Source organism: Hermetia illucens, chromosome 4 (assembly GCF_905115235.1).
Source record: "Hermetia illucens chromosome 4, iHerIll2.2.curated.20191125, whole genome shotgun sequence".
Classification (NCBI taxonomy): Eukaryota; Metazoa; Arthropoda; class Insecta; order Diptera; family Stratiomyidae; genus Hermetia; species Hermetia illucens.
Window position 1 is genome coordinate 14,724,331 of NC_051852.1, and position 24,748 is coordinate 14,749,078.

At 42.7% G+C, this 24,748-nt stretch overlaps 2 protein-coding genes across 3 annotated transcripts in view; both read left to right on the top strand.

The window, feature by feature from the left end:
- The window catches only part of LOC119653827 (1-acyl-sn-glycerol-3-phosphate acyltransferase beta), a 79,364-nt gene that overhangs the window by 51,069 nt on the left and 3,547 nt on the right, over positions 1 to 24,748 (top strand). The window contains exons 1-3 of one of the 2 annotated variants that reach the window (XM_038058871.1): positions 8,697 to 8,935; positions 19,987 to 20,120; positions 20,178 to 20,384. In XM_038058871.1, the coding sequence (XP_037914799.1) occupies positions 8,919 to 8,935; positions 19,987 to 20,120; positions 20,178 to 20,384 (358 nt within the window). In that variant the 5' untranslated portion in view covers positions 8,697 to 8,918. Of the gene's footprint in view, positions 1 to 8,696; positions 8,936 to 19,986; positions 20,121 to 20,177; positions 20,385 to 24,748 lie in introns of those variants that run through there. The other variant, XM_038058870.1, reaches the window with a different exon arrangement.
- LOC119653828 lies at positions 13,324 to 14,010 on the top strand. Its single transcript, XM_038058872.1, has 2 exons — positions 13,324 to 13,790; positions 13,870 to 14,010. Exons 1-2 carry the CDS (start codon positions 13,356 to 13,358, stop codon positions 13,975 to 13,977), a joined length of 543 nt encoding a protein of 180 aa, XP_037914800.1. The 5' UTR covers positions 13,324 to 13,355; the 3' UTR covers positions 13,978 to 14,010.

A 24,748-nucleotide genomic window follows, 5' to 3' on the forward strand; every position in this document is an offset into this window, starting at 1 on the left:
AAACAGAATCGTTTCACACTTTTGCGCATTGATTTTCATCCGCCAACTGTTCGTGAAGAACTTAATATCATTGAACATCTTCTGAAGTTCAACTTGCACCTCAGTTACCTTCTTGTGCGCCGTGTAGGCTATCAGATCGTCAGCAAAGGCAACCAACGACCTTTTAGGAGATTTATTAAAATCGAAAGAATTGAGCAATTCGCCGGCAAATACCGCAAAAAGTGTAGGCGCAGTCACTGTCCCTTGCTGTAATCCATTCAGAACATGAAATTCTCTGTTAGTAGTGAGATTTCCGTCCGTAATGACAAAGCACTTGCCATACAGCATACTACACATCATCGCTACGAGGTGGCTGGGAAACCCATTTTTTAGGAGCCTGAAAATCAGTCCATCCAACCAGACGGTATCAAAGGCTTTCTCCATGTCTATAAGGCAAGCGCCTACGCACTCACCATTGTTAATCCGCCAGCAAATATCAGACGTTACCTTCGTTATTGCATGTATTGTCGAATGTCCAGATCGAAATCCGAATTGGGCGTTCGGCAATAATTCCTTCTTCTTGATATGCCCGTTCAAGGCTTTCAATACCAAAACCTCAAACACCCTGCTGATGTTAGGCAGCAAACTGATTGGGCGGTAACTTTGAGGGCTGGATGAATCCTTCCCTCTCTTTAAAATCGGGAATACTCGGGCTTTCTTCCATTGTCCTGGAAAGAAGGAATTGTTCAATAAATTATTGAACAAAATGCAATAATTACGAATGGCAATGTCTGGTAAATGCCTGAGGACCACGTTGGGAATGCCATCCATACCGGATGATCTCTTATTGTTTACTCTTCTGAATATGGAAGTTAACTCTACACATGAGACAAAGTAATCAAGCAGATTATCATTCGGTATGAGATCAGCCTGCAACGCAGAGCTACATTTGGAGAACTGTGGTGCCGTTCAGGCTATATTTGAAATCGTGGACATCTCGTTCTACAATTTCCGAAAGTCGCGTTGGCTCTAAGTCCGTTCTGGGCCGATGCACCGATTCAAAGTGCTCCCCTATAAGTTCGAGTTTCAGAGCATCATCCATCACAATGTAATTGCCTTGCGCATCAGCAGTTACACTATTCGTATCTATATCTGAGTCAATAAGGTGTTGTATCTCGCTGCCACCGACTTTAATTCTCGGTACAGTTATTCGTGACTTCTTCCGGAATAACGTATTTATCTTAGTAAACATGGAATCTGGATCGCTTGGTGAAATACCCTTTAACTTCTCCCGCCATTGCAAGTTCACTTCATTTACGTAATGTTGACGGATAAGATCCCGCGCGATCTTTAGAAGTGATTTGAACTCAACCAATATGGGATGATGGTAGTCCCCATATCTTCGATAGATTTTGTTGACGCGAGTGAGCAGAAGGCTTTTCACTTTTTTCAACCGTTTTATGGCTGCAGTTTCATATCCTTCCATATTATTGCGAGGTTTAATCTTAGGGACGACTTGTTCAATTGTTTCCAGCGTCAAGTTCTCCAGCTTGAGAAGATACTGAAGTATTTCCTCGTTGCTCAAGTTCCTATCACCTGGTGCAATTGTACTATCGTTTTCCCCATCAAGAGGTGGGCATTTCTCTCGATATCCCCGAATAAACCGCTCTTGGAATTTCTTCCAATTTGTTTGTTTAAAGTTCAGCCTGTGGACGCCACTGTCCATCGGCAGAAGGCGAACTCTTCGTCCATCAAACAGAACTTCAATAAGAATAGCGTTATGGTCGCTATCGTAAGGAAGAGTCTGTAGTTTCCGTTGAGGATTCCTAAAATTAATGTTCAAGCGCGCGTCAGCAATGCACAAATCCAGATAGGAATTTGCCCTGGGCCAGGTTGGACTCTCTGACCCATATAATTCGCATTTATACTCTATCTGGTATTGCTCTATCCAAGATTTGAGGAATACCCCTCTGGGATTGTTTGTGGCGTTTAGCCACGAGGTATGCTTAGCATTCGAGTCGCCAGCTATAATATAGTAATTATGCAGCCTATTCAGTTCGAGTATCGTAAACAGAGAATGGAATTCCTCCCTGAACTTGGCTCGGTTGTTTCCCACTGCATAGACTGACAGAATGTATAAATTCCCTCCTCTAGGCAGTGAAAAAAGAATACATGAGACTTCGATACACTCAAAGGTTTCAAATTCAGGCCTATTAATATGCCTGAAACGATATTGGCGACCCACAAGTATTCCGGTACCACCTCCCCCCATCACAATTTCGTCTATCGTTCCTCACGAATTCAAAATCCTTGAATGTTATCGAATGCCTCGGATTGAGGTGGGTTTCTGAAACCAAGACTATGTCAGGCTGTTGTCTGGCAGCGAAATCAAGGAGCTCTGCTCTTCGATGGATTCCTACGATGGAATTCACATTAATCGCGATGATCCGGAGACCATCCAGTGGTACGGCTGTGACTGTAGACCTAGCAGCGGGCATGCTGTTTGTGTAAATATTCTGTTATGCTATTTATTTTTGTATTGTGTATGTGTAGCGTATGCTGCATGTTTTCACACATGGTTAGTATTTTATTGAGGATAGTGTTCATCCCGCCACTTGCATCTTGTTGGGGCTTCTTAGCTCCCCCTTGTCGAACTACTTCTGCAAATGGGATCCCCGAGACGATTGGTGCCGAAGGGATGGTACTGTCCAACGCCGCTGACACCTTCGTTCTTTGGGCCGATCTCGGTGCCTGCTGCCTTGTGACCTTAACGTTGCGGTATGCAGGACATCCACGGTACGAAGCCGGATGCCCTCCGCTTCCGCAGTTAACACAGAAAGTTTTTTCCTTGCCATCTGCTTCAGTCAGCGAACATTCAGCTGCGGTATGGTCTTTCCCGTACTTTACACATCGTAAGGTCATTTGACAGTTCACTGCCGAGTGACCATAGCGCTGGCATCTTCGACACTGGACTATTTCGCCCCTTAGCAGGCGCTCAAAACGAATGGCCTGGTAATTAAGCGACCTGATGCCAATCAGATCGCTTCCCCGGCTCTCCGGGCTTATCTGCACGAGGAAGTGCGGCAGGATTCGCTTTTCCAAAACGGATCTCCTCGTACTAAACCGTGACACTGAGAGGAACTTGACCTCAGTTCCCGTCTCCCGGAGCATTTTGAGCACCTCATCGGGCTCTTCTTCCGCATCCAAGCCTTTCAGAAGGAAGGTTTGCACCTTCTCTTCCTTTGGAGTGTAGGTGAAGTGAGGAGCCTTCACTCGCTCGAGGACCTCCCGTGCTTTTTTGTAGTCTGCAATTTTATTACATTTGACTTGGGCTCTCTCGGCCCCCGTCTTTTTAATAACAAAATTTGAGAGCCCCGCGCTCCTATTAAGTAGAGTGGCTAAATCTCTACCACCTAATTTATAAACATTAATGGGGGGCACCCTTTCCCCCTTTTCTTTATTTCGGGTGCTAATTGTATCCCCAGTCGGACCATTTTTTAAATTTTCACTCGTACTTGCATTATTTTTTAAATTTTCACTCGTACTTGCATTATTTTTTACATTATTTAACATTTTTTCTTGAGTTTTGTTTTTTTTCTTTAATTTTTTGGAAACATACACCAAAAACTCACCCAATTATCCATCTTCACTACTGCAACTTGCCTGGTTAGCATCCTATTCTGGAACATTTCGATCGCCACCGTTGTCGCTGACTCTCGTATCGTCTGCTTTACTGCTCTCTATGTCCTCCATACGGACAGATTCGCTATCGAGAACTTGTTCGCCCTTAAGGCAGCCCGGTTCCTTCATGATTGTAAAAGTAGTCGAAGATAGTTTAACCTTTTTTCTGGCTACCTTTGGAGACGGCGGGCCCGCCTCCCCAGCCATTAGCTGCTCTGTAAGCTTTTCATTTTTTTTTATCAATGTTGTCATTTGCTTTTTTAAATCCTCGAGTGTCTTCGCCAGTTCGCCATTTCTTCTTTCAAGATTGACTATCCTCACTTTGGCTATTTTCAAGTCTGGATCCTCCACGTTGCGGACTCCACGACCGATCCGAGTGCCTTTAGGCCTTATGGTGGGGGGCCGGTCTGGTCCGCCACCCGCCGGCGGCTCGCCGCTCATTCCCGCCAAGCCAAAAAAACGAATTTTTTCTCAAAACTTTTTAAGGAAAAGTAACTTAGATAACAACTCAAAAGTAAATTAGTTTTAATTAAGTTTTAAATTATATATTATTAATTAGGTAATATAAGTATCTTTTTATATTCTTGATAAAAGTTAATTTAATTTCAATTTTAAATTATTTTTATTAATAATATCAATTTGTAGACACGTCCGGTCTCTACAAATGTCAGCCTACTAATCCTTCTCTGATGTTCAATCGAGTATAAAAGATGTACACAGTATAGCCATAAGTTCTGTCAGTCAAACAAATTTCCTCCTTTCCTCCTCTTCAGAAAACCTGCAGGCAGTGTCCGTAGATATCCCTAGCTTCCCTAGGTGTTAGTTCAGCCGACAATGACCAGTGAGATTCCCACTATGATTCGGAGGTTCTTTTTGATGAGGTTTAAGCAATCCTTTGTGCGTATGGGTTCGTATCCCCCAATAAGCACCCTGGACTGCTCCATTCCTGGTAGGCCCGCCCAATATAGTTCCCTCAACCGTTCCTCTTCATTTCTTAGATTCATAGCCATGAAACCGTTTCCGATTCCACAGAAGGGTTCTGTCCCGTGTAAAGGCGTCCCTGCTCCCCTCTTGGCTAGTTCGTCCGCTGCTTCGTTGCCTTCCAACCCAGCATGACCTGGAACCGAAAGTATCCAGACCTTGGACGAGCCGAATGTATTCAGTCTCTCAAGGCATTCTCATACCAGTTTAGAGATCACCTGGTTGGATTTAAGTGCCATGATCGCTGCTTGGCTATTGGGGAGAATAGCTATGTTCTGCCCTCTGTAGTTCCTTTGGAAATTAAAGGAGGCACATCTGCCTACGGCGTATATTTCCGCCTGGAATATGCTAGTGTACTTGCCCATTGGCTCAAAGTACATTTTCCTTGGACCAATGACACCGGCACCCGCTCTCTCTGCTGTGAGGGATCCGTCAGTGTACCAAGTAATCTTTCTTCTTTTTCTTCAGCCTTTGTCCCGTTCACAGGCGGGGTCGGCTTGTCGTGATCGGCTTCGCCACTTGGCTCTATCGAATGCCTGATCTGGGTGCAATCTCGAGGCTTTCAAATCCCCATACAGCGTATCAAGCCACCGTTGCTTAGGTCTGCCTTTTGGTTGTTTACCATCGACTTCGATGTTCAGACCAATCTTGGCAAGTGAATTCTCAGTGTACCAAGTAACCAGTTGCTGGTTTAAGCCGTATGTCGCAGCCACGCTCTCCCAATTTGCCTTGTTACTCCAACGTGTTTCAAACTTCTTATCGAAGTGAAACCTCGTTGTCATATTACCCCTTGGTAACAGTAATTCGGGATTCCGCCTAGAAAGAATATCAATCTTCCTTCGATTTAGGCAGCTCCCCGCCTCACTCAGACTACCGGCATCCTGAATATTGATCTCTTTGCCTGCATCTGTATGTGCAGATGAAGAAGAGTTAATCCCAGAAAGACCTCCAAGGATGCCGTTGGACATATCCTCATTGCCCCGCTGATACACACGCAAGCCAGTCTTTAGAGTTTGTGTAACTCCCTGGCTTGTGTGCTGAGTTCGGTTCTTCCTGCCCAGATTACCGCTCCATAGGTAATCATTGGCCTTACTATGGCAGTATATATCCAAAGTAGTATCTTCGGGCTGCAACCCCATTTTTTTTCTGCTATGGATCTGCAAGTCATCAGAGCCCTCGTGGCTTTCCGACATGTGTCTTCCAGAATAATTTTTGGTCTAGCGTAATTCCCAAATATTTGACCTCTGTTTCTCGTTTCACCTCCATATCATGTAATGTTATGGCTCTCAGTGATCAAGCTTACGCCTTCTAGTGAATGGTACTATGGTGGTTTTGGCTGGGTTGATCCGCAGTCCCACCTTCCTGCACCAGGCACTAGTAGCCCTTAGTCCAGTTTGGATTGTATCAAATAGGGTATCTTCATATTTACCACTACAGATTAAAACAATGTCGTCCGCGTAACCCTGGACTTGTATTCCAGTATTTGTTAACACGTTCAGGAGTTCATCCACTACCATACTCCACATCAGCGGCGATAGTACCCCACCTGTCCACAGGGTGGCCTTGAGTGGTGTTCATGATAGTAGAATTTGTACCTGTCGGTATCCCTATTTGCCTGCTTTCTAGCATTTTGCCCATCCAGAATGTCAAGGTGTTTCCCACTCCTTTGCGGCTCAGGGCATCTTGTATCTCTGTGTGCGATGTGTTGTCGAATGCGGTTATGAAGTCATTAACCTGTGCCGCTAACCACTGCTGAATTATCTTGGCTTTGTGAGCGGGGGCCGAGTCCTGCTGGAAGCACCATGGCTTTCCAGTGAATAGAGATTCACTCAATGGCTCGACTATATATATATTGGTTTTGACGCCTGCCTCACAGAAATAAATATCAGCTACTCCGTGATATGAGACGCCCCACCATACCATGACAGAAGTCGGATGGTGACGACATTGGACTCGCGGAGGATTTTCTTTAGCTTCGGTTGAATTTTTCCTTGATGGAAAAAATTTTTTCATCAGAAAATAGAATTTTGAGATATTTTTTACTGGGAAATCGTTGCAGAAGAGTATCACACCCAGTTCGCCGTATTTCCTTCAGTTTTGGCGTTAACATATGGCTAACGCACTGCCGGTACGCACCGAGACCTAGATCTGCTTGTAAAATACGACTCATACTTCGAGTTGAATTGCTCGTTACAACAACTCAACTTTTTTCGTAGTTACCGAAATTCATCGTGTTGTCGTTCACGCGCTACTGACCTTCGGAACCTGAAAGTCTGACGGAAGTGGGGTATGGTTAGGTGCTCTCCGTGCGCAGTGTTACCACTGCAATTCGACGATTTCGCAATTTTACCTATCTTGATGACTCGGGGGCCGTGGAACCAGCCATTGTGGGTGTGAGTTTTCCTCGATATTCCGCATTCTCGACATTATTACGAAATCCGATTCCAAGTCCGTGTAACACCTAGGCGCATCTGGGTATAAGTAAAGTAAATTTCACTCTGGCTATTTACTATTAAGCTGGCAAGTTGATGCTTTGCCGAAGTGGGGACTCCTCTATAAGCAGGGTATTGAAAATTCTCTCAAAATTCGAGACTAACAGCCTGTAAATCTTGAATATTATTTTATACTTCAGAAACGGCTACCATACAGTGGAGGTGATTTCAATTTTCGGGTACGACCTTTTGTCTTCGTCAATGGTTTATAATTAGATTCTCAAATATATGAACCCTCTTGGACGGCGTTATCGAGGCTCCCTTGCTCTAATTTCGGCAGCATATGCTGGATGTTCTGAGGCTAGGTTAGAAGTAGTGAAACTCTTGGGAGTACTCCTTCTTCTTGCGGTATTGTACTATTGTACTTTATAAGCCTGCTGGAAGTCAGGGCCGCCATCATGTCCTTGGAACTGGTATTAGACAGCGACTGCGAGTTTCTGGGCCAAAATGAGAAACATGTTAATAGTACCGGCTTTACTACATTCTTCAAAACACGTGCGGCATTTTCCCCTTTGCTAAAAAAATGTGGTGGCATCCATCAAATCACTCTTGCATGAACATTCGCCGAAAATTTCATTCTTGCAACAATGGGAACATCTTCAAGGTCAAGTGCGAGCCAGTGGTTATTCTTTTAATTGAATTTTGCATTCATAGTGAAAATTTTCTCGTTCGAGAAAAATTTGGTCGTTGTCTTTTAAGGAACACAAAACAAAATTTTAACGTTCAACTTGCTTTTTCCTGGCGGCTTTGGAAAGTATCGACTACTACGCACTACAATGAAAGGAGCTCATAGACTAATGCGTTGAGATCTATGGGGAAACAACGGACTTAAGGGGCATAGACCATTGCAAGATTTGTTGGGAGAATTGAATCCAGTTTTTACAATCCCTTCCGATTTCCAGGTCAGAATGCGTGGCGATATATACCGAACCCTTTTACACCGATAATTTAAAAACAGAGCAGGATTCTGGAGCATCTTCCGAATAAAAACAAAAAGTGAGTCTTTTCTCTTGGGACAATATGAATTATAGTACAACAATAATATCTGTTTAAGAAAATCTACAGTACAAGCATATGTTATTTATATTGCTTGTACGATAGTTCTAAGATAAGATATCTTTGTACTTTGACCTGCGCGTCAACCAATGTAACATCTGTGTAACGCATGATTACAAGATGCACTCTGACCCAGCGTAACATTTGTGTACCACGTGATGGGAATGTACGAGTATTAGACATCTGCATCGCAGATGGTTGAATAAGAGTTGGACCCGCGTAGAAATCAATTTTATGACTTGTTCTTCATAAGAAAAGAACAATATTTCGCCTGGGTAGATATAGTATAAATAGTTAAGATCCTACATGTTAGCAGTTAGTTCTGATTCGGAAATAAAGAAGATCGTATGATCTTAGGAACGGAACTCTGTTTTTTTATATAACAAGGTGAAAAACATAATTGGCGCCCAACGTGTATAAAACCCATGGTTCTGGGGGATAAATAGTAGCGATAAAGTGTACAACGAGACGATAGTAACGATAAAGTGTACGACGGGACGATAGCAACAATAAAGTATACAACGAGACGATAGTAGCGATAAAGTGTACAACGAGACGATAGTAGCGATAAAGTGTACGACGGGACGATAGCAACGATAAAGTGTACAACGAGACGATAGTAGCGTTAAAGTGTACGACAAGACGATAGCAGCAGCGAAAAGGGCTTAAGGACGAGAGTTGCAGCTTTACAGTAGCGTAGAAGGAACCAGAAGGCAGCGGAGACGGACAATGTTTATTTGGTATATGTAGGTATTCTAAATATTGTATAACTAGACATAAGATCAGTGTATTTTTTTGGAGATAACAGTGATATAGTGTTATATTTATTGGGCAAATTGACCGAGTGAAGACTTCAGGATCGTTTAAAAATGTCGTTGTCTGCCGAAGCTATCGCCGTGATGGTAGAGAGGATTACCCTTTCGGTAGCTAATCAGTTAAGGCAGGAGTTTCACGCTTCCTTAATGGAGCTAAGGTCACAGCCAGGTCCGTCTGTTGAAAGTAGTGTAGCTATTGACACTATAGCCACTCAGCTTAGACAGGAGTTTCAAGCTTCGCTAAGTGAATTAAGGCAGTCAGGCCCGTCCGTCCAAAAATACGAAGAAATCAGTATTTCGAAAAAAATGGATTGCAACTTAAGGCTCGATTTACCGAAATCAATGCCTGATTTCAATGGTGCCATGGAAAGATATCCATCTTGGCGACAGTCAGCAAAGGCTGCGATTAAGCCATACGAAGGATATCTTGGGTCTGAAATATATTACCAGGCTGTTGCTATAATTCGCAACAAGGTAACTGGGTCAGCCGATATGGTCTTATCGTAATTTAGCACTCCACTAAATTTTGAAGCCATTCTCGCTCGACTTGACCACACGTATTCCGACAAAAGACCATTATACTTGTTGGAACAGGAACTGTCTACCCTTAGGCAAGGCCGCCTATCCATTACACAATTTTTCGATGCAGTCGAAAAACAGTTGACCTCAATTACTAATAAAGCTATGGAGATGATAGCGAAGTATTAAAATCTCTGAACCAAAAGTACAGAAACGATGCTTTACGCATATTCATTTCTGGGCTTAAACGACCTATTGGCGACATTCTGTTTGCTAGTCAACCAAAGGATTTACCATCTGCGTTAGCTTTGGCTCAGGAGTTAGAGTCTAATAGACAGAGGTATAATTTTGCAACAGCTTTCGTAAATTCCAATTCCAATGTCGAATATAGTACCAATAGAAGCCCACATTATAAAGTGGTTCGTAAAGAACAAGAAAATAAAGATCAGGATCAACCTGAACCGATGGATGTGGATCCATCTTCATCTAGATTTAGACAGAACTCCAGAAGAAACAACACTTTCCAATCACACTCTTCGAAAAATAACTTTTCAAGAAAACACCAACTTAATACGTTTACGGTGGGAAAACCGAAAACCAACAATGGCATTCGAATTTTAGAATCAGGATCACATCTTCCCTATATCGAGCATACTCTATTGAATGGTCGTAAAATTAAACTCCTTTTAGACACAGGAGCCGACAAGAATTATATCAAAGATCTTCCATTTTTAGTTGGTATCTCAAGGGTTAGAAATGCTTTCAGTGTTCATTCTATACATGGCGAAACTGCCATTAAAACAAAATGTCAAATAAGTATTTTTGGCGAAATTGCTGATTTTTATGTACTTCCTATCATCCACGATATGGACGGAATAATTGGTTATGATTTTCTGAAAAAAATCAATGGAATTGTTGACTCTTCTAATAGCAATCTTCACTATAGAGATGGAAGCCAAAAGCTTACTATTGATACTAGTTATCAAATTAACGTTCTTCAGAATATCGAGTATAATTCTATTCCTAAAGAAGGGTTAGAACAATTTAAAGTGATTATGAATGAAAATAAAAAAGTATTCGCGGTTCCAAATGAGGCATTACCGTATAATACTAATGTAGTTGCTACAATTAAGACTACTACTGATGAACCCATTTACTCTAGAAGTTATCCATACCAGATGACGGCAACTAAGTTTGTTAACTCAGAAATAGAAGCCATGTTGCGTGATGGAATAATAAGAAAAAGTTCTTCACCTATTATACGGATCCCATGATGTTATCATCTTTTCCCGTAATGTTGAGAGTCATCTCAAGGACCTACAAATTGTGGTAAAGAAGCTACTTAATGCAAACATGCGCATTTCGTTAGATAAATGCAAATTTTTCAAATCGGAATTGGATTTTTTGGGGTTTATCGTATCTGAAAATGGACTCAAAACAGCCGATGATAAAGTTAGCGCTATTCTAAACTTTCAAGAGCCATCTTCCATCAAAGCTCTCAGATCCTTTTTAGGATTATCGGGATACTACCGACGATTCATACGCGATTACGCAAGAATAGCAAAACCTTTGACCCAAATTTTGAGGGGAGAAAATGGTAATGTGAGTTCTAGGAAATCAGAAAGAAAGAAAATTACTTTATCGAAAGACGCTAAGGAAGCATTCGAAAAGTTAAAACAAATTTTAGTATCTGAAGAAGTAACTCTGCGTTTTCCAGATTTCAACAAGCCTTTCGAGCTTACAACAGATGCTTCATCAGTGGCGATCGGTGCCGTGTTGTCCCAAAATAAACAGCCTATTACATTTGTGTCACGAACACTTAGCAGTACAGAGCAGAATTATGCAACCAACGAACGAGAAATGCTCGCTATCGTATGGGCATTACAGTCTCTGAGAAATTACCTTTATGGGGTTACTAACCTTCATATATACACAGATCATCAACCACTATCATTTTCGATATCTGATCGAAACCCGAATACAAAGCTTAAACGTTGGAAAAGCTTTATTGAAGAGTTTGCACCGGTAATTCATTATAAGCCTGGATCAGAAAATTTTGTGGCAGATGCACTCTCCCATCAATTTATTCAAAACCTTACAGGAAACAAGTCTGGGGAAAGCTGCACAAATAGTGAGATTTCGTCGTCTCAAGTCATAAGATCGGTGATGACCCCTATAAATTGTTTCAAGAATCAAATTATTCTTACGATTGGGGACAGAGTAAAATTAAGAACAATTCGCCTATTTAACGGTTACCTGCGTCATGAAATTCAATTTCCTGATTTGGAAATCCTTTGCATGAAATTGGAAAAGGTAATTGATACCAAGGTAGTAAATGGTGTGCACTGTCCTCTTGAAATTTTAGGGAAAGTACAAAATGAAATTGTACAACGCTTCCCTTCAGCTCGTTTTAGGCATACCGAAAAACTAGTCCTGGACTTGATTAATGAAAAAGACCAGCTCGAAACGATTGCATCGGAACATAACAGAGCACATCGCTCATACAAAGAAAATTATGCACAAATTCTGGACGCATATTTTTTCCCGAGCCTGCGCAAGGATTTGAAAAAATTCACAGCCAACTGTAGAATTTGCGCAGAGTCAAAGTATGAAAGATATCCCAAAAGGCAAATACTGCATTCCACACCAATTCCCACACATCCTGGTGATATATTGCATATGGATATATATATCACACAGAACCAATATTTCCTAACATGTGTGGACAAGTTTTCAAAATTTGCTCTAGTAGAACAAATTGACTCTCGTTCTATAGTAGATCTGAAAGTACCGATTATTAAAATAATAGGACACTTTAAGAACCCGACAATTCTAGTGACGGATAATGAACCATCATTCTGCTCTAGTACCATTCAATCTCTTATAAGAGACCATTTCGGAATGTCCCATCACAAAGTCCCCGCTATGCACAGCACAAGCAATGGACAAGTCGAGAGATTCCATTCAACTCTAAGTGAGATATCAAGAGTAATTAAAAAGGAAATGCAACTCACAGATCTAAAGGAAATAGTTCAACTAGCTGTAATAAAGTATAATGGCTCAGTTCATTCTGTAACGAAAAAAAGGCCAATCGACATACTTTGGGGAATTTCCGATTCGAGTAAATTGGATACTCAGGAATTATTAAAAAATGCGCAAATAATGCAAAACAAAAACCTGAATCGAAATCGATTTAGTAGAGTTTTCAGAGAGGGTCAAACAATTTATGTAAAAACGAATAAGCGTCGCGGGAATAAACTATCGAACAAGTATGATAGAAAAGTAGTGCAAAAGGATCTAGGTACTGTAGTACTAGTAGATGGTAAGGAGGTGCACAAGGATAACATCCGTTAATTTCATTTTATCAGGTTAACACTAGCCGCCACCGTCCACTGCAAAATTTTCGATTATACATCTTCAAATTACATACCAATACGAAATGGGAACGTGGGGATCTATGAAGACTACATATACCTGACGCATAACATTAACCTAACCGATTTTGAACAAATTATGGCGGATATAACCGATCTCAGAAACATGTTTGGAGTATCCGAACAAAAAGAGTCTATGGAAACCGACGCGAATGAAATTTCCAGACCTATTTGAAATAGCCTCAATTAGAAACCAAAGAGCGATATCTTTGCTGACAAATGCTGTCTACTCGGTTGCTTTAGCCCAATTAAATGTTATTAATCCTTTTATTCTAACAGACGAAGAAGTCCTCACAATTTAAAAAAAAAAAAAAAAAGAAGAATTACCAATAACAATTAGCGATTTAATTCCTTCATCACATGTAGAAATATATATAAGTAACAAAGTGTTTAAGTATATGATTAAAGTACCAAACGTAAGAAATATCTGTCCGCTGGTCATTGTACATCCAGTCAGACATAATAATACAATAATAGATTTAAGCAATAAGCACGTCGCAGAATGCAAAAAAGAAACACATCCTTTGAACAACTGCCGAGAAGGAAGTGGAATGCCAACTTGCAGAATTGATCGCTTCGACAAATGCCTCACCATGATTTTCAACAGTAACGCCGCTATATGCAAGACTACATCGTCGTATCATATTGCTCCTCTCGAGAGAGTGGATGATAATACAATCATAATAAATGACGTCACAATATCCGAAGGTAATCGGAAGTTAAACCTCACAGAACATTCGGTTTCGGTAACATTACCCTACCTGCACCAAGTTCACCTGCGTAACTTGCACAAGATCGACAAATTCAATTCGGAAGCAAGATCAACTAGCAGGGTATGGTATATAATGGTGACGATATTAGCAACTGTGGGTCGTATCCTAGTAATTTAGCTAAAAATGCCATCACAAACAGCCGAATATAAGTCCAGTCACAACGAACTTCAACATGAAGACAGAGGTAGAAAGGATCGTACGCAATATCGCCGAAAGTCATCAGAAGATTCGGGACGAATCCGTTTAAGGGGAGGGGTAATTATAGTACAACAATAATATCTGTTTAAGAAAATCTACAGTACAAGCATATGTTATTTATATTGCTTGTACCATAGTTCTAAGATAAGATATCTTTGTACTTTGACCTGCGCGTCAACCAATGTAACATCTGTGTAACGCATGATTACAAGATGCACTCTGACCCAGCGTAACATTTGTGTACCACGTGATGGGAATGTACGAGTATTAGACATCTGCATCGCAGATGGTTGAATAAGAGTTGGACCCGCGTAGAAATCAATTTTATGACTTGTTCTTCATAAGAAAAGAACAATATTTCGCCTGGGTAGATATAGTATAAATAGTTAAGATCCTACATGTTAGCAGTTAGTTCTGATTCGGAAATAAAGAAGATCGTATGATCTTAGGAACGGAACTCTGTTTTTTTATATAACAAGGTGAAAAACATAATTTATGCAACGGTCTTACAGGCTGAAATTTATGTGCTCCTAAAAGCGACAAGCTGGGTGATTGACGAGCAGTTGTAGGGCAAGCGATAGCCAGCCGGCACTGACGGCGTTGAGTAGTTCTTTGATCCCCTCGAAAATCGTTCAGGAATGTAGAAACCAACTGAACTTTATTTCTAGATTCAATACAGTGGAATTACTCTGGTTATCTGGTCAGTGTGATGTAGATTGAAAGGAAATCGCAGATGCCTTAGAAAAAGAGGGTTCAATTTCCCATATGCTGTGATCGGAACCAGAAAGTGGAGTGTCACTAGCATTGACCAAGACTGCTTTCAAAATCTGGGAGCAAGCCTCCCATGATAACAGATGGCAGAGCCTAAATACAACACCAAATATTTCCATGTCAGATCCTAACAAACATACTGCAAAGTTTATCCTGTCGAAAAGTAGAAAGACTTGCAAAAGTATTGTGGGCATTCTGACGGATCATAATTTACTAGCACTAAGCATAACACATCGTTCAATAAGTCCCGGGACTAACTATGAAAACAACATTTTATCGGCAAAATTCTTTATTATTCATCAACATAATCTCCTTCAAGGGTTATACAATCATTCCAACGCTTCTTTAACTTTTCAATGCCATGTTTGTAGAACGATTTGTCTTTTGACTCAAAATGAGCCTCAGTAGCAGCGATCACCTCCTCATTTGAGCCAAATCTTTTTCCCTGGAGCATCTTTTTGAGATCCGCAAAGAGCCAGCAGTCGCTGGGGACCAGATCCGGCGAGTACGGAGGATGAGGAAGCAGTTGGAAGCCTAATTCGTTGAATTTGGTCATCGTTTTGATTGACTTGTGGCACGGTGCGTTGTCTTGATGAAATATGACTTTCTTCTTCTTCATGTGTGGGCGTTTTTTCGCTATTTCGGCCTTCAAACGATCCAATAACACCATGTAGTAGTCGCTATTGATGGTTTTTCCTTTTTCGAGGTAGTCAATGAAAATTATACCATTCGCATCCCAGAATACGGACGCCATCACTTTGCCGGCCGACTGTTGTGTTTTTGGACGCTTCGGGCGGATTTTACCGGTCGTATGCCATTCAACTGACTGCCGACTTGACTCCGGAGTGAAATGGTGAATCCATGTTTCGTCCACTGTCACATATCGACGCAAAAATCTTTTTTATTGCGAGTAAACAGTGCCAAACAGCTCTCCGAATCATTGATACGTTGTTGCTTTTGTTCCATTGTGAGCAAACGCGGCAGCCATTTGGAAAAAACCTTTTTGCCAATTTTTGGTGCAAAATAGTAAATGCACTACCAGTTGATATGTTCACCATCTTAGCTATCTCGCACACTTTCATTTTGCGGTCACCCATCACGATTTTCAATACTTGCTTGGTGTTTTCGGGAGTTAGTCCCTAATTTGGCCGACCCGAACGTTCCGCGTCATTTGTATCAGCACGACCGCGTTTCACGTCGAAAACCACCGACAAATGGTTGTTTTCGACGGAGTAGAGTCCGGATAACGTTTTTCAAGCCATTGCTGAGCTTGAACAGTGTTTTTTCCCCATTAGAAAGCAATGTTTTATCAACACACGAAACTCGTTTTGGTCCATTTTTTCACGATTGCAAAGGTAGCGTCAGTTTAACCACTGTAGCTTTCTTGGTTATGTTTCGAATTACATCAAATTTTGACACATCTTATCTGAAGGTTGGTACTTCCGAACCTTGGTATATAAATGTCATTATTAGCGCAATTTCTACGCTAGTCCCGGGACTTATTGAACGATGTGTTATGTTCAGAATAGGGATTGTACAAGATGACACGTATCCTTCCTGTAATGAGAAAGTGGAATTCTCGCCTATGGAGCCATCAGACCTCAGATCTTCGGCGCTAATGTGCTACAGTTACAGTACAGATTGGTGTTCCGCCAACGGCCGGACTTGTTGCTTGGGGCGTTCACCCCTTGCTTGAAGGAGGGCATTTTTCCTTGTCGCTGGAAGGTGGCGTATGCTTCACACGGCCGGGAAAGCCCTCGAGAAGCGCATCAAGAGTAGATTCGCTGAAGCGATCTGCGCCGCCGAGACTTATCCCCGAGGCAGTTCGGATTCAGAGCAGGGAGATCCACAGTGGATGCTATTATGGAGGTCGTAAATGCGGTTCATCGAATCGAGACATATAGCCGCCGATCTCGACGGATAGCGCTCCTCATAACGCTTGATGTCAGAAATGCCTTAACTTTCGTAAGATAGACAGATATGTTAGGCACAGTAAAAACCTCATTCCACGTGCCAAAATATCTCTTGCGGGTATTGAGGGATTATCTGAAATAGCGCTCCCTGCTCCATGAAACGCTAGATGGCCAGAGGAGGATAGAAATCACATTGGGAGTAGCATAAGGATCCATCCTAGGACCGGAACAATGGAACGCTTCCTACGATAGTCTGCTGAGACTCGATATGCCCGAACAGTCGCGCCTGGTCGGTTAATCCAACGACGTTGCGGCACCTGTTGCCGGGCACACTGAACAAGCACAAAGTCAACTTGGCATATTGATGCGACGAATAAGCGGATGCATTGCTGCTCATAGTTTCAGGCTGGACTGGAAAAAACCGAAGTAGTCATCTTGACCAGAAAGAGAATCCCGACCCTGCGTCCCATAATAATCGTTGCCACAATAATTAAATTTGCCTTGCCTTCCTTGTCAAGGGGCGTAACTTCATCTACCGCTGTAAGGGCGAAAAGTTAAGAGAGGTGGTTGACTGTGAAGAACGTCAACACACCCTTACCGACAAACAACTCTCTTGGCAAAATGAGCCAAGGGGCAGACGGACTGCGCCGCTCATCGAAAATTTAGATGCGATCTCCTGATTGTGTTTTCTTCAATGGAGTGGCGGACGACGCTGATCGCACCTTTTTCTCTTGTCAAAGGTGGGAAGGTTATGCAGATATAGGGGAGCTCTCTCTAGACAACATTGTCAGAGAGATGCTGAAGAGCACAGGAAGCTGGAGTGGTGTTGCGCATTATGTTCGGGCTCTTTTTATTGCGAACAAGATTGAACTTGACCGGCGGTGGGATCAGGTGGAAAGGGGTTTCCTGAACTAACAACTCCCTTCCTCCCCTCCTCTTCCGTTGGTGAAAGGAATTCCCTGATTTGACGGCTCCCAAAGCCGAGAGAGCGGGAGGGCTAGCCTCAAGTAATGTTTCAAACAGTTCCAGGCTATTTCTCTGACAGGGAGGTGTTTAGTTGATAGTCCGACAGCGTACTGTTGCGGGAATCCAACACTCTGTGCATAAACACATTCACCTACCCTACTCCTACAATTGCAGCGGTGAGCATTACATGCACTGACGGAAATCCTGCAATAAGTAGTCGGTTTTTTTTTAAATTTGAAGCTTTATTGTGAAAAATTGGTTATACATTCATTTTTCAAAGTATTGCCCATCGCTAGCCATAACTTTCTTCCATCTTTCAGGCAATTCATAGATACCGTTGCGCCAAAAATTGGCCGGTTTGGTCGCTATCCACTCATCGAGCCATTTTGAGTTCGTCGTAATTGGAGAAGTGCTGGTCAGCCAGGCCATGCTGCATCGACCAGAACAAATAGTAATCAGAAGGGGCAATGTCTGGAGAGTACGGCGGGTGGGGTAGGACTTCCCATTTGAACGTTTCTATATATGTTTTAACGGGCTGTGCAACATGTGGACGAGCATTGCCATGTTGCAAAATAACTTTATCATGCCTTTGCTGGTATTGCGGCCGTTTTTTCTTGAGTTCGCGGCTCAAGCGCATCATTTGACGTCAGTAGAGTTTGCCCGTGACCGTTTCGTTCGGTTTTAGCAGCTCATAGTATACCACACCCAGCTGGTCCCACCATATACACAGCATGATCTTCTCACCATGAATATTCGCTTTGGCCGTCGATGATGAGGCATGGCCGGGGTATCCCCACGTTGCCCGATGCTTGGGATTATCGTAATGGATCCACTTTTCATCGCCAGTAACTATTCGATGCAGAAAACCCTTCATTTCTTGTCGTTGGAGCAGTTGTTCGCACGTGAAAAAACGGCGTTCGACGTCTCTTGGCTTCAGTTCATACGGAACCCAATTTCCGACCTTTCGGATCATTCCCATTGATTTTAAACGGTGGGAAATGGCTTGCTGAGTGACTCCAAGTGTTTTTCCAAGTTCTTCTTGCGTTTGCGATGGATCCTGGTCGAGCAATGCCTCTAATTCTTCATCTTCAAAAAATGTTGGCCGTCCGGCGCGCTCTTCGTCTTCCAAGTCAAAATTGCCACTTCAGATAGAGCGTGGTCACCATAAACTTCCACCAAAATGCGATGACTTTCGGTTGCTTTTTTTTCATATTGAAATAATGAAGTAGAACTCCCCGCAAAAACACATTATTTGGTACAAAATTGGCCATTTTCGTTGATGAAAAAAGTATTGTTGTTTACACTTCAATTAAATAATTTATACTGACGTTTGTGCCTATTGACAGTGGCTTTCCGATGAATGTTTGGAAATGTGGATCAATGGAATAAAAAACAAGCTACGCCATCTATTGTGAAAACCGACAGAACTTATTTATAGGCCTTATAGTACATAAACGTATCTGGGATATTCCTTTAAACAGGGAAGTCGGGTACAATGGGCCACTACTCTGAGTGGTCAGAAGTTACGCCTCTTCCCCACCTCAAGCACACACACAATAGTCTATAGCGTCTGGGTGTAATCCATGGGTCCTGTTATGAAATAAGAACTACAGTCCCATTAGTGGGCCCATGGTACTACATGCTTATGATAAGCATGTAGACATTTAGAATATCACACGGATTCACGAGGCCAAATCATAGAGCTGACCCCCAACCATTCGATCATTGCACCATCGCCGCATGATTTAAGGTGACGATTCGGTCTTGAATTTATTAATTCCAGCGGATCAGCAGACGCAATCTCTATCTTAATGGTTTCGTCGTCATTGAGATTGTAGATGCAAGGACATCTTGAATATTAAGGTAGCACTTTATAAAATTTTATATCAAGCGGATACTCAAGGAAAGAGCAAAGTTCCATCATCTCATTTGATTAGACTTAGGCTGAAAATTATATTCTAAATTGCATGTAATAATGTATCTGATGATAACCCCCGATCCGTGGGAAAATTATTAATTTAGAAATTGTCCGGAAAGCAACCAAATAATTACTAATTAAAAATTCAAATCATTAGACATTGAGAGTGCAAAACGGGGTCTTGCCAATAAAAATAATTATTTGACTTTAATTTATAAATAGAGTCAGGCAAGGACTTATATAACTTTTCTTTTGTAACTACATTTGGATCAAAGTTTGAGGTTCATTACAAACAATGCAGATCAGTTAACACCTGAATGGAATACAATTGGAATTATTCAGACATAATGTTGGCCGCCTTAAGGCTTAATGAATTATATTTCTTCAATGTACAAGTTTCCTGCTAAATGTGAATATATTTTCCATCTCGTAATTTCAATTGTAACTAATTTTAATTCAGTAACTAATGAACAATCTTATTCTATTCTAGATGGGCTAGCTCTTTGTGTCGTCACGTATCAACAGTCCTAGGTTTGAAATGGGAGTTGCGGGCAAAGGAACATCTAGAGAAGGATCGTGCTTGCATAATTGTTTCAAACCATCAAAGTTCCTTAGATATTTTAGGTAAAAGTTTTAAAAAGATATTTTTTTAAGAGTCTGCTAACGTACAATTCGTCCTAGGAATGTTCGACATTTGGCATATTATGGATAAGTGCACCGTTGTCGCAAAGCAAGAGCTGTTCTATGCATGGCCCTTTGGCTTGGCTGCTTGGTTGTGTGGCTTAATCTTCATTGATCGGGTCCGATCAAAAGATGCTCGAAGCGTGTTGAGCACGTCAACAGCAAAAATTAAGGAGAAGAATATTAAGTTGTGGGTGTTTCCAGAAGGTATGTTGTCATAATTTCGAATAATAAATTTTAATTCATTTAGAATGAAGATATTACAGTAGACGTTGAAATACCGAACACAAAAAAACAGTTTGTTGGCTATTTTGAGCTTGTTTGTTATTTCCAACCATTATTTTGAGGGAGATGTTGTAAATTGACTATAAGAAAAGCTGGAAGAAATGTTCTCCCTGCTCGATAACACGGTACGGGCCTTCGTATGGAGGCTGCAGCGGGTTTCGGACAGCATCCGTCCTGACCAGGACATGCGTGCACGTGTCCAGTTCCCTGGGAGTGTAGGAAGGTGCGGATGTGTGTCGGGTGGGAGGTTTGGGTTTAAGGCGGTGGAAGTTGTCTCTCAACAGACGCAGCAATCCAGGGTCCAGGGAGCCTTGGATTCTCCCCGTATACCAGCTCCGCGGGGCTAGCAAAAAATTCCTCTCGGCGGGCTGTTCGGAGGCCAAGTAGGACGAGAGGCAAGACTTGAGTCCAGGACGGATCGTCGTGGGTCATTATGGCGAATTTCAGCGTGCGGTGCCACCGGTCTAGCATCCCTTTGGATTGCGGATGGTATGCAGTAGTCCGCTAGCGTTTGAATCCCAGGAGTTTGCCAAACTCCGAAAAAAGGGTGGACTCAAATTGCATTTCCTTGTCAGTGATAATCACTGCAGGGACACCAAAGCAAGGGATCCACTCTCAACAGAGGGCTTCGGCACAAGATTTCACCGTAATGTCCTTCAGAGGTATTGCTTCAGGCCACCGCGTAAACCTGTCAATGATTATGAGGCAATACTTGAAACTGTGCGAGCCTCGCAAAGGGCCTAAGATGTCGAGGTGTATTGTGTGGAATTTCTTGGTAGTGCGTGGAGATGAGCTTACTTCTTTTCTTACATGCTGGCGAGGGGACGCTTTGTCGGGCTTCTGTTTTAAAGCATACGTGAGAGGCTTATGGTTCGTGAACACTGTGAACGGCCTGTCTTCTAGGGAGAAACGGAAGTATTTAATGCTTAAGTACGCGGCGAGTAGTTCTCGATCGTAGGTGCTGTAGTTCCGTTAAGCGGGGCTCAACTGTTTAGAGAAAAAGCTCAACGGCTGCCAGGCTTGGTTCACATTTTGATGACGAGTTGCACCTACTACGATGTCAGAGGCATCAACAAAAACGGCTAGGAGTGCGTTTTGTTGAGGAAATGCCAAGAGTGTAGCATCAGCCAGTTGTTGTCGGGATTTGTCAAACGCATGGACAGTGTCTTCAGACCACACAATCTCCCATGTGTCTTTTGTTTTGGGGCCAGACAAATACGCGTTCAAAAAGGACTGGTGTTGGGCAGTTTTGGGGCAGGAAACGACGATAGAAATTTAGCATGGCCAAGAACCTACGCAACTCCTTCACAGTTTTCGGACGCGGGAAGCTTGTGATCGCTTGCACCTTGTCTGGGTCAGGCTGTATTCCGTCAGGAGAAACGAAGTGGCCGAGGAATCTCACCTGTGTCTGGAGAAACTTGCATTTATCAACGTTTAGGACTAAACCGGCCTCAAGGAGACGTTGAAAAATACATTCGAGATGGGCTAAATGCTCAGACTCTGAGGAAGAAGCGACCAGAACATCATCCAAATACACGAAACATAAGTCGAGGTTTCGCAGGACCGAGTGAATGAACCTTTGAAAGAGAGAGAAACGGACGTATTTAATGCTTAAGTACGCGGCGAGCAGTTCTCGATCGTAGATACTGTAGTTCCGTTGAGCGGGGTTCAACTACTTAGAGAAGAAGCTCAATGGCTGCCAGACATGATTCACCTTTTGGTGAAGAGCTGCACCTACTGCGATGTTAGTGGCATCAACAAAAACGGCTAGGAGTGCATTTTCTTGAGGAAATACCAAGAGTGTAGCATCAGCCAGTTGTTGTCGGGATTTGTCAAACGCATGGCCTGCCTCTTCAGACCACACAATCTCCCATGTGTCTTTTGTTTTGGGGCCAGACAAATACGCGTTCAAAAAGGACTGGTGTTGGGCAGTTTTGGGGCAGGAAACGACGATAGAAATTTAGCATGCCCCAGAACCTACGCAACTTCTTCACAGTTTTCGGACGCGGGAAGCTTGTGATCGCTTGCACCTTGTCTGGGTCAGGCTGTATTTCGGCAGGGGAAACGAAGTGGCCGAGGAATCTCACCTGTGTAGAAGACACTTGCATTTATCAACGTTTAGGACTAAACCGGCCTCAAGGGGACGTTGAGAAATGTACTCGGGATGGACTAAATGCACAAACTCTGAGGAAGAAGTGACCAGAATATCATCCAAATACACGAAACAGAAGTCGAGGTTTCAAAGGACCGAGTGAACCTTTGAAAGGTTTGCGCCGCATTGCACAACTCAAAAATCATCCGCGTGAACTTGAAGAGTCCAAAGGGTGTGCATATTGCCGTCTTTGGAATGTCTTCTGGAGCTACAGGGATTTGGTGATACGCCTTGGTTAAATCTAAGATCGAAAAGATACGGCAGTTTGCGAGATGATGCGCAAAGTCGTGGATGAGTGGAATAGGATATCGGTCAGCAACAGTCTGTGCGTCTAGCCTTCTATAATCCCCACAGGGGCGCCATTCGCCGTTTGGCTTATGGACCATATGGAGTGGGGAAGACCAACAGCTGTCTGAAGGTCTGCAGATACCCTGTTGGATAAGTTGCTCGAGTTTCCATGCAATAGCCAGCTTCTGGGGTGGTACAGGTCCTAACCCTGCTGCGCCACAATAGCATTAACCAGAGATTTTTAAATTGCTCAGTTCTGGGCAGGTCACTGCCGCTAACAGTAATTGTGCCTGTTTCATAGGGATCGGTCGTCAAAAATTCAGTTTTGTTTAGATTCAATTTGAGACCGTGTTGCATGAGGGGATCATTCAATTTTTGGACAAGTTGCTCGAGACCATTTTTGCTATCAGATGCTAGGAAAACATCATCTGCATAAAGCAGTGTATAGGGCGCTGGATGTTGGATGTCTCGTGTGACGGTGTCCATAACAAAAACAAAGGGGAATGATAAGAGGACGCTTTTTTGATAAACACTAAAAGAGACACAAAGGGGTTTTGATACACCCGCAATACTTCTAACTTCATTTGTCGGATCGTAGTAGAGCAATTGAACTGGCACTAAATTTTGTCTTAGAGCATACCAGGATAAGTTCGTGTGTCACACGATCAAGCGCTTTCTCTAGATCCAGAAATGCAATGTAAAGAGGGCGATTCTTCTCACGGTGTTCCTTCATGAGTAACGGCGCAGCGTGTATTGCGTCGGAAGTTCCACAGTTCTTGACAAATCTGGCTTGATTCACGGTTATTTCAAGAATGTCAAAGTGACAAAATCAGACGGTAATTTGGACATTGTGCTGGATTACCTTTCGTTTTCCATATTGGAACTGTGGTGCTCACTTGCCAGTCAGATGGTGTTCTACCTTCTTAAATAGCCCAACTAAAGAGTTCACTGAGCCATAGTGTTAGGTCCCAGCTCTTCTCTTTCCAGAGCTCAGATGCAATGTCGTCAGGTCCTGTTGCTTTCCTCGATTTCATTCGTTTTATTGCTCCCTCGACTCCAGTTGCGCTGATAAGTCAAAGAATTTCTTTTACTTTTTGCACTAATGACACTTTTTCCACTCCAGGACATGTTTCAAGCGATTTAAAGAAACGGTTGGGCCTGCACATATTTTTTTCTGGCGACTCTACCGTGGCCGGTACGTGCCCTGGAAGGTGTCTTCGGAGAGTTCGCTCAAAGTCTTCATCACGGCTGATTGGGTATCTTCTATGGACGAAAATTGTACTCCTTTCAGGGCTGATTTAATCAGAGGGAATAAAAAGAGGTCTGCTGGGGCGACATCAGGACTATAGGGGAGATAGGGCAGCGTTGTCATCTGGTGTTTGGCGAGGAACTTGCGGACTAGTAGTGCGTTGTGGCAAGGCGCGTTGTCGTGATGGAGTTTCCAGGTAGCGACGATATCTTTTCTCGTTCTGTTGACCCTTTTTCGGAGTCTTTCTAGCACCTCCACTTAATAGGCAGCGTTAACTGTCTGTCCTTTAGAAACAAACTCCGTATGGTCCACTCCTTTACTATCGAAGAAAAGATTGAGTATTGTTTTCACTTTTGGTTTGCTCTCTCTTGCCTTTTTCGGCTTGGGAGGCTGATTGGTGTCCCACTCAGGGCTTTGTCGTTTTGTTTCTGGGTCGCATTGAAAAGCCCAGATTTCATTAGCATTAATGACGTTACCCAAAAAATTAGGTCCAGTTTCAATACGTTGCAAAAGTTCACCTGACATTTCCGCTCGACCAAAAGATGATTTTGATCGTCCGACAACACCTTGGACACGAACTTGACGCACACTTTCCTC

Coding starts and splice junctions, on each gene's coding strand:
- LOC119653828 (XM_038058872.1), top strand. CDS start 13,356: ATGATTAAAGTACCAAACGTAAGAAATATCTGTCCGCTGGTCATTGTA. Junction 13,791..13,869: donor AAGCAAGATCAACTAGCAGG/GTATGGTATATA, acceptor CATCACAAACAG/CCGAATATAAGTCCAGTCAC.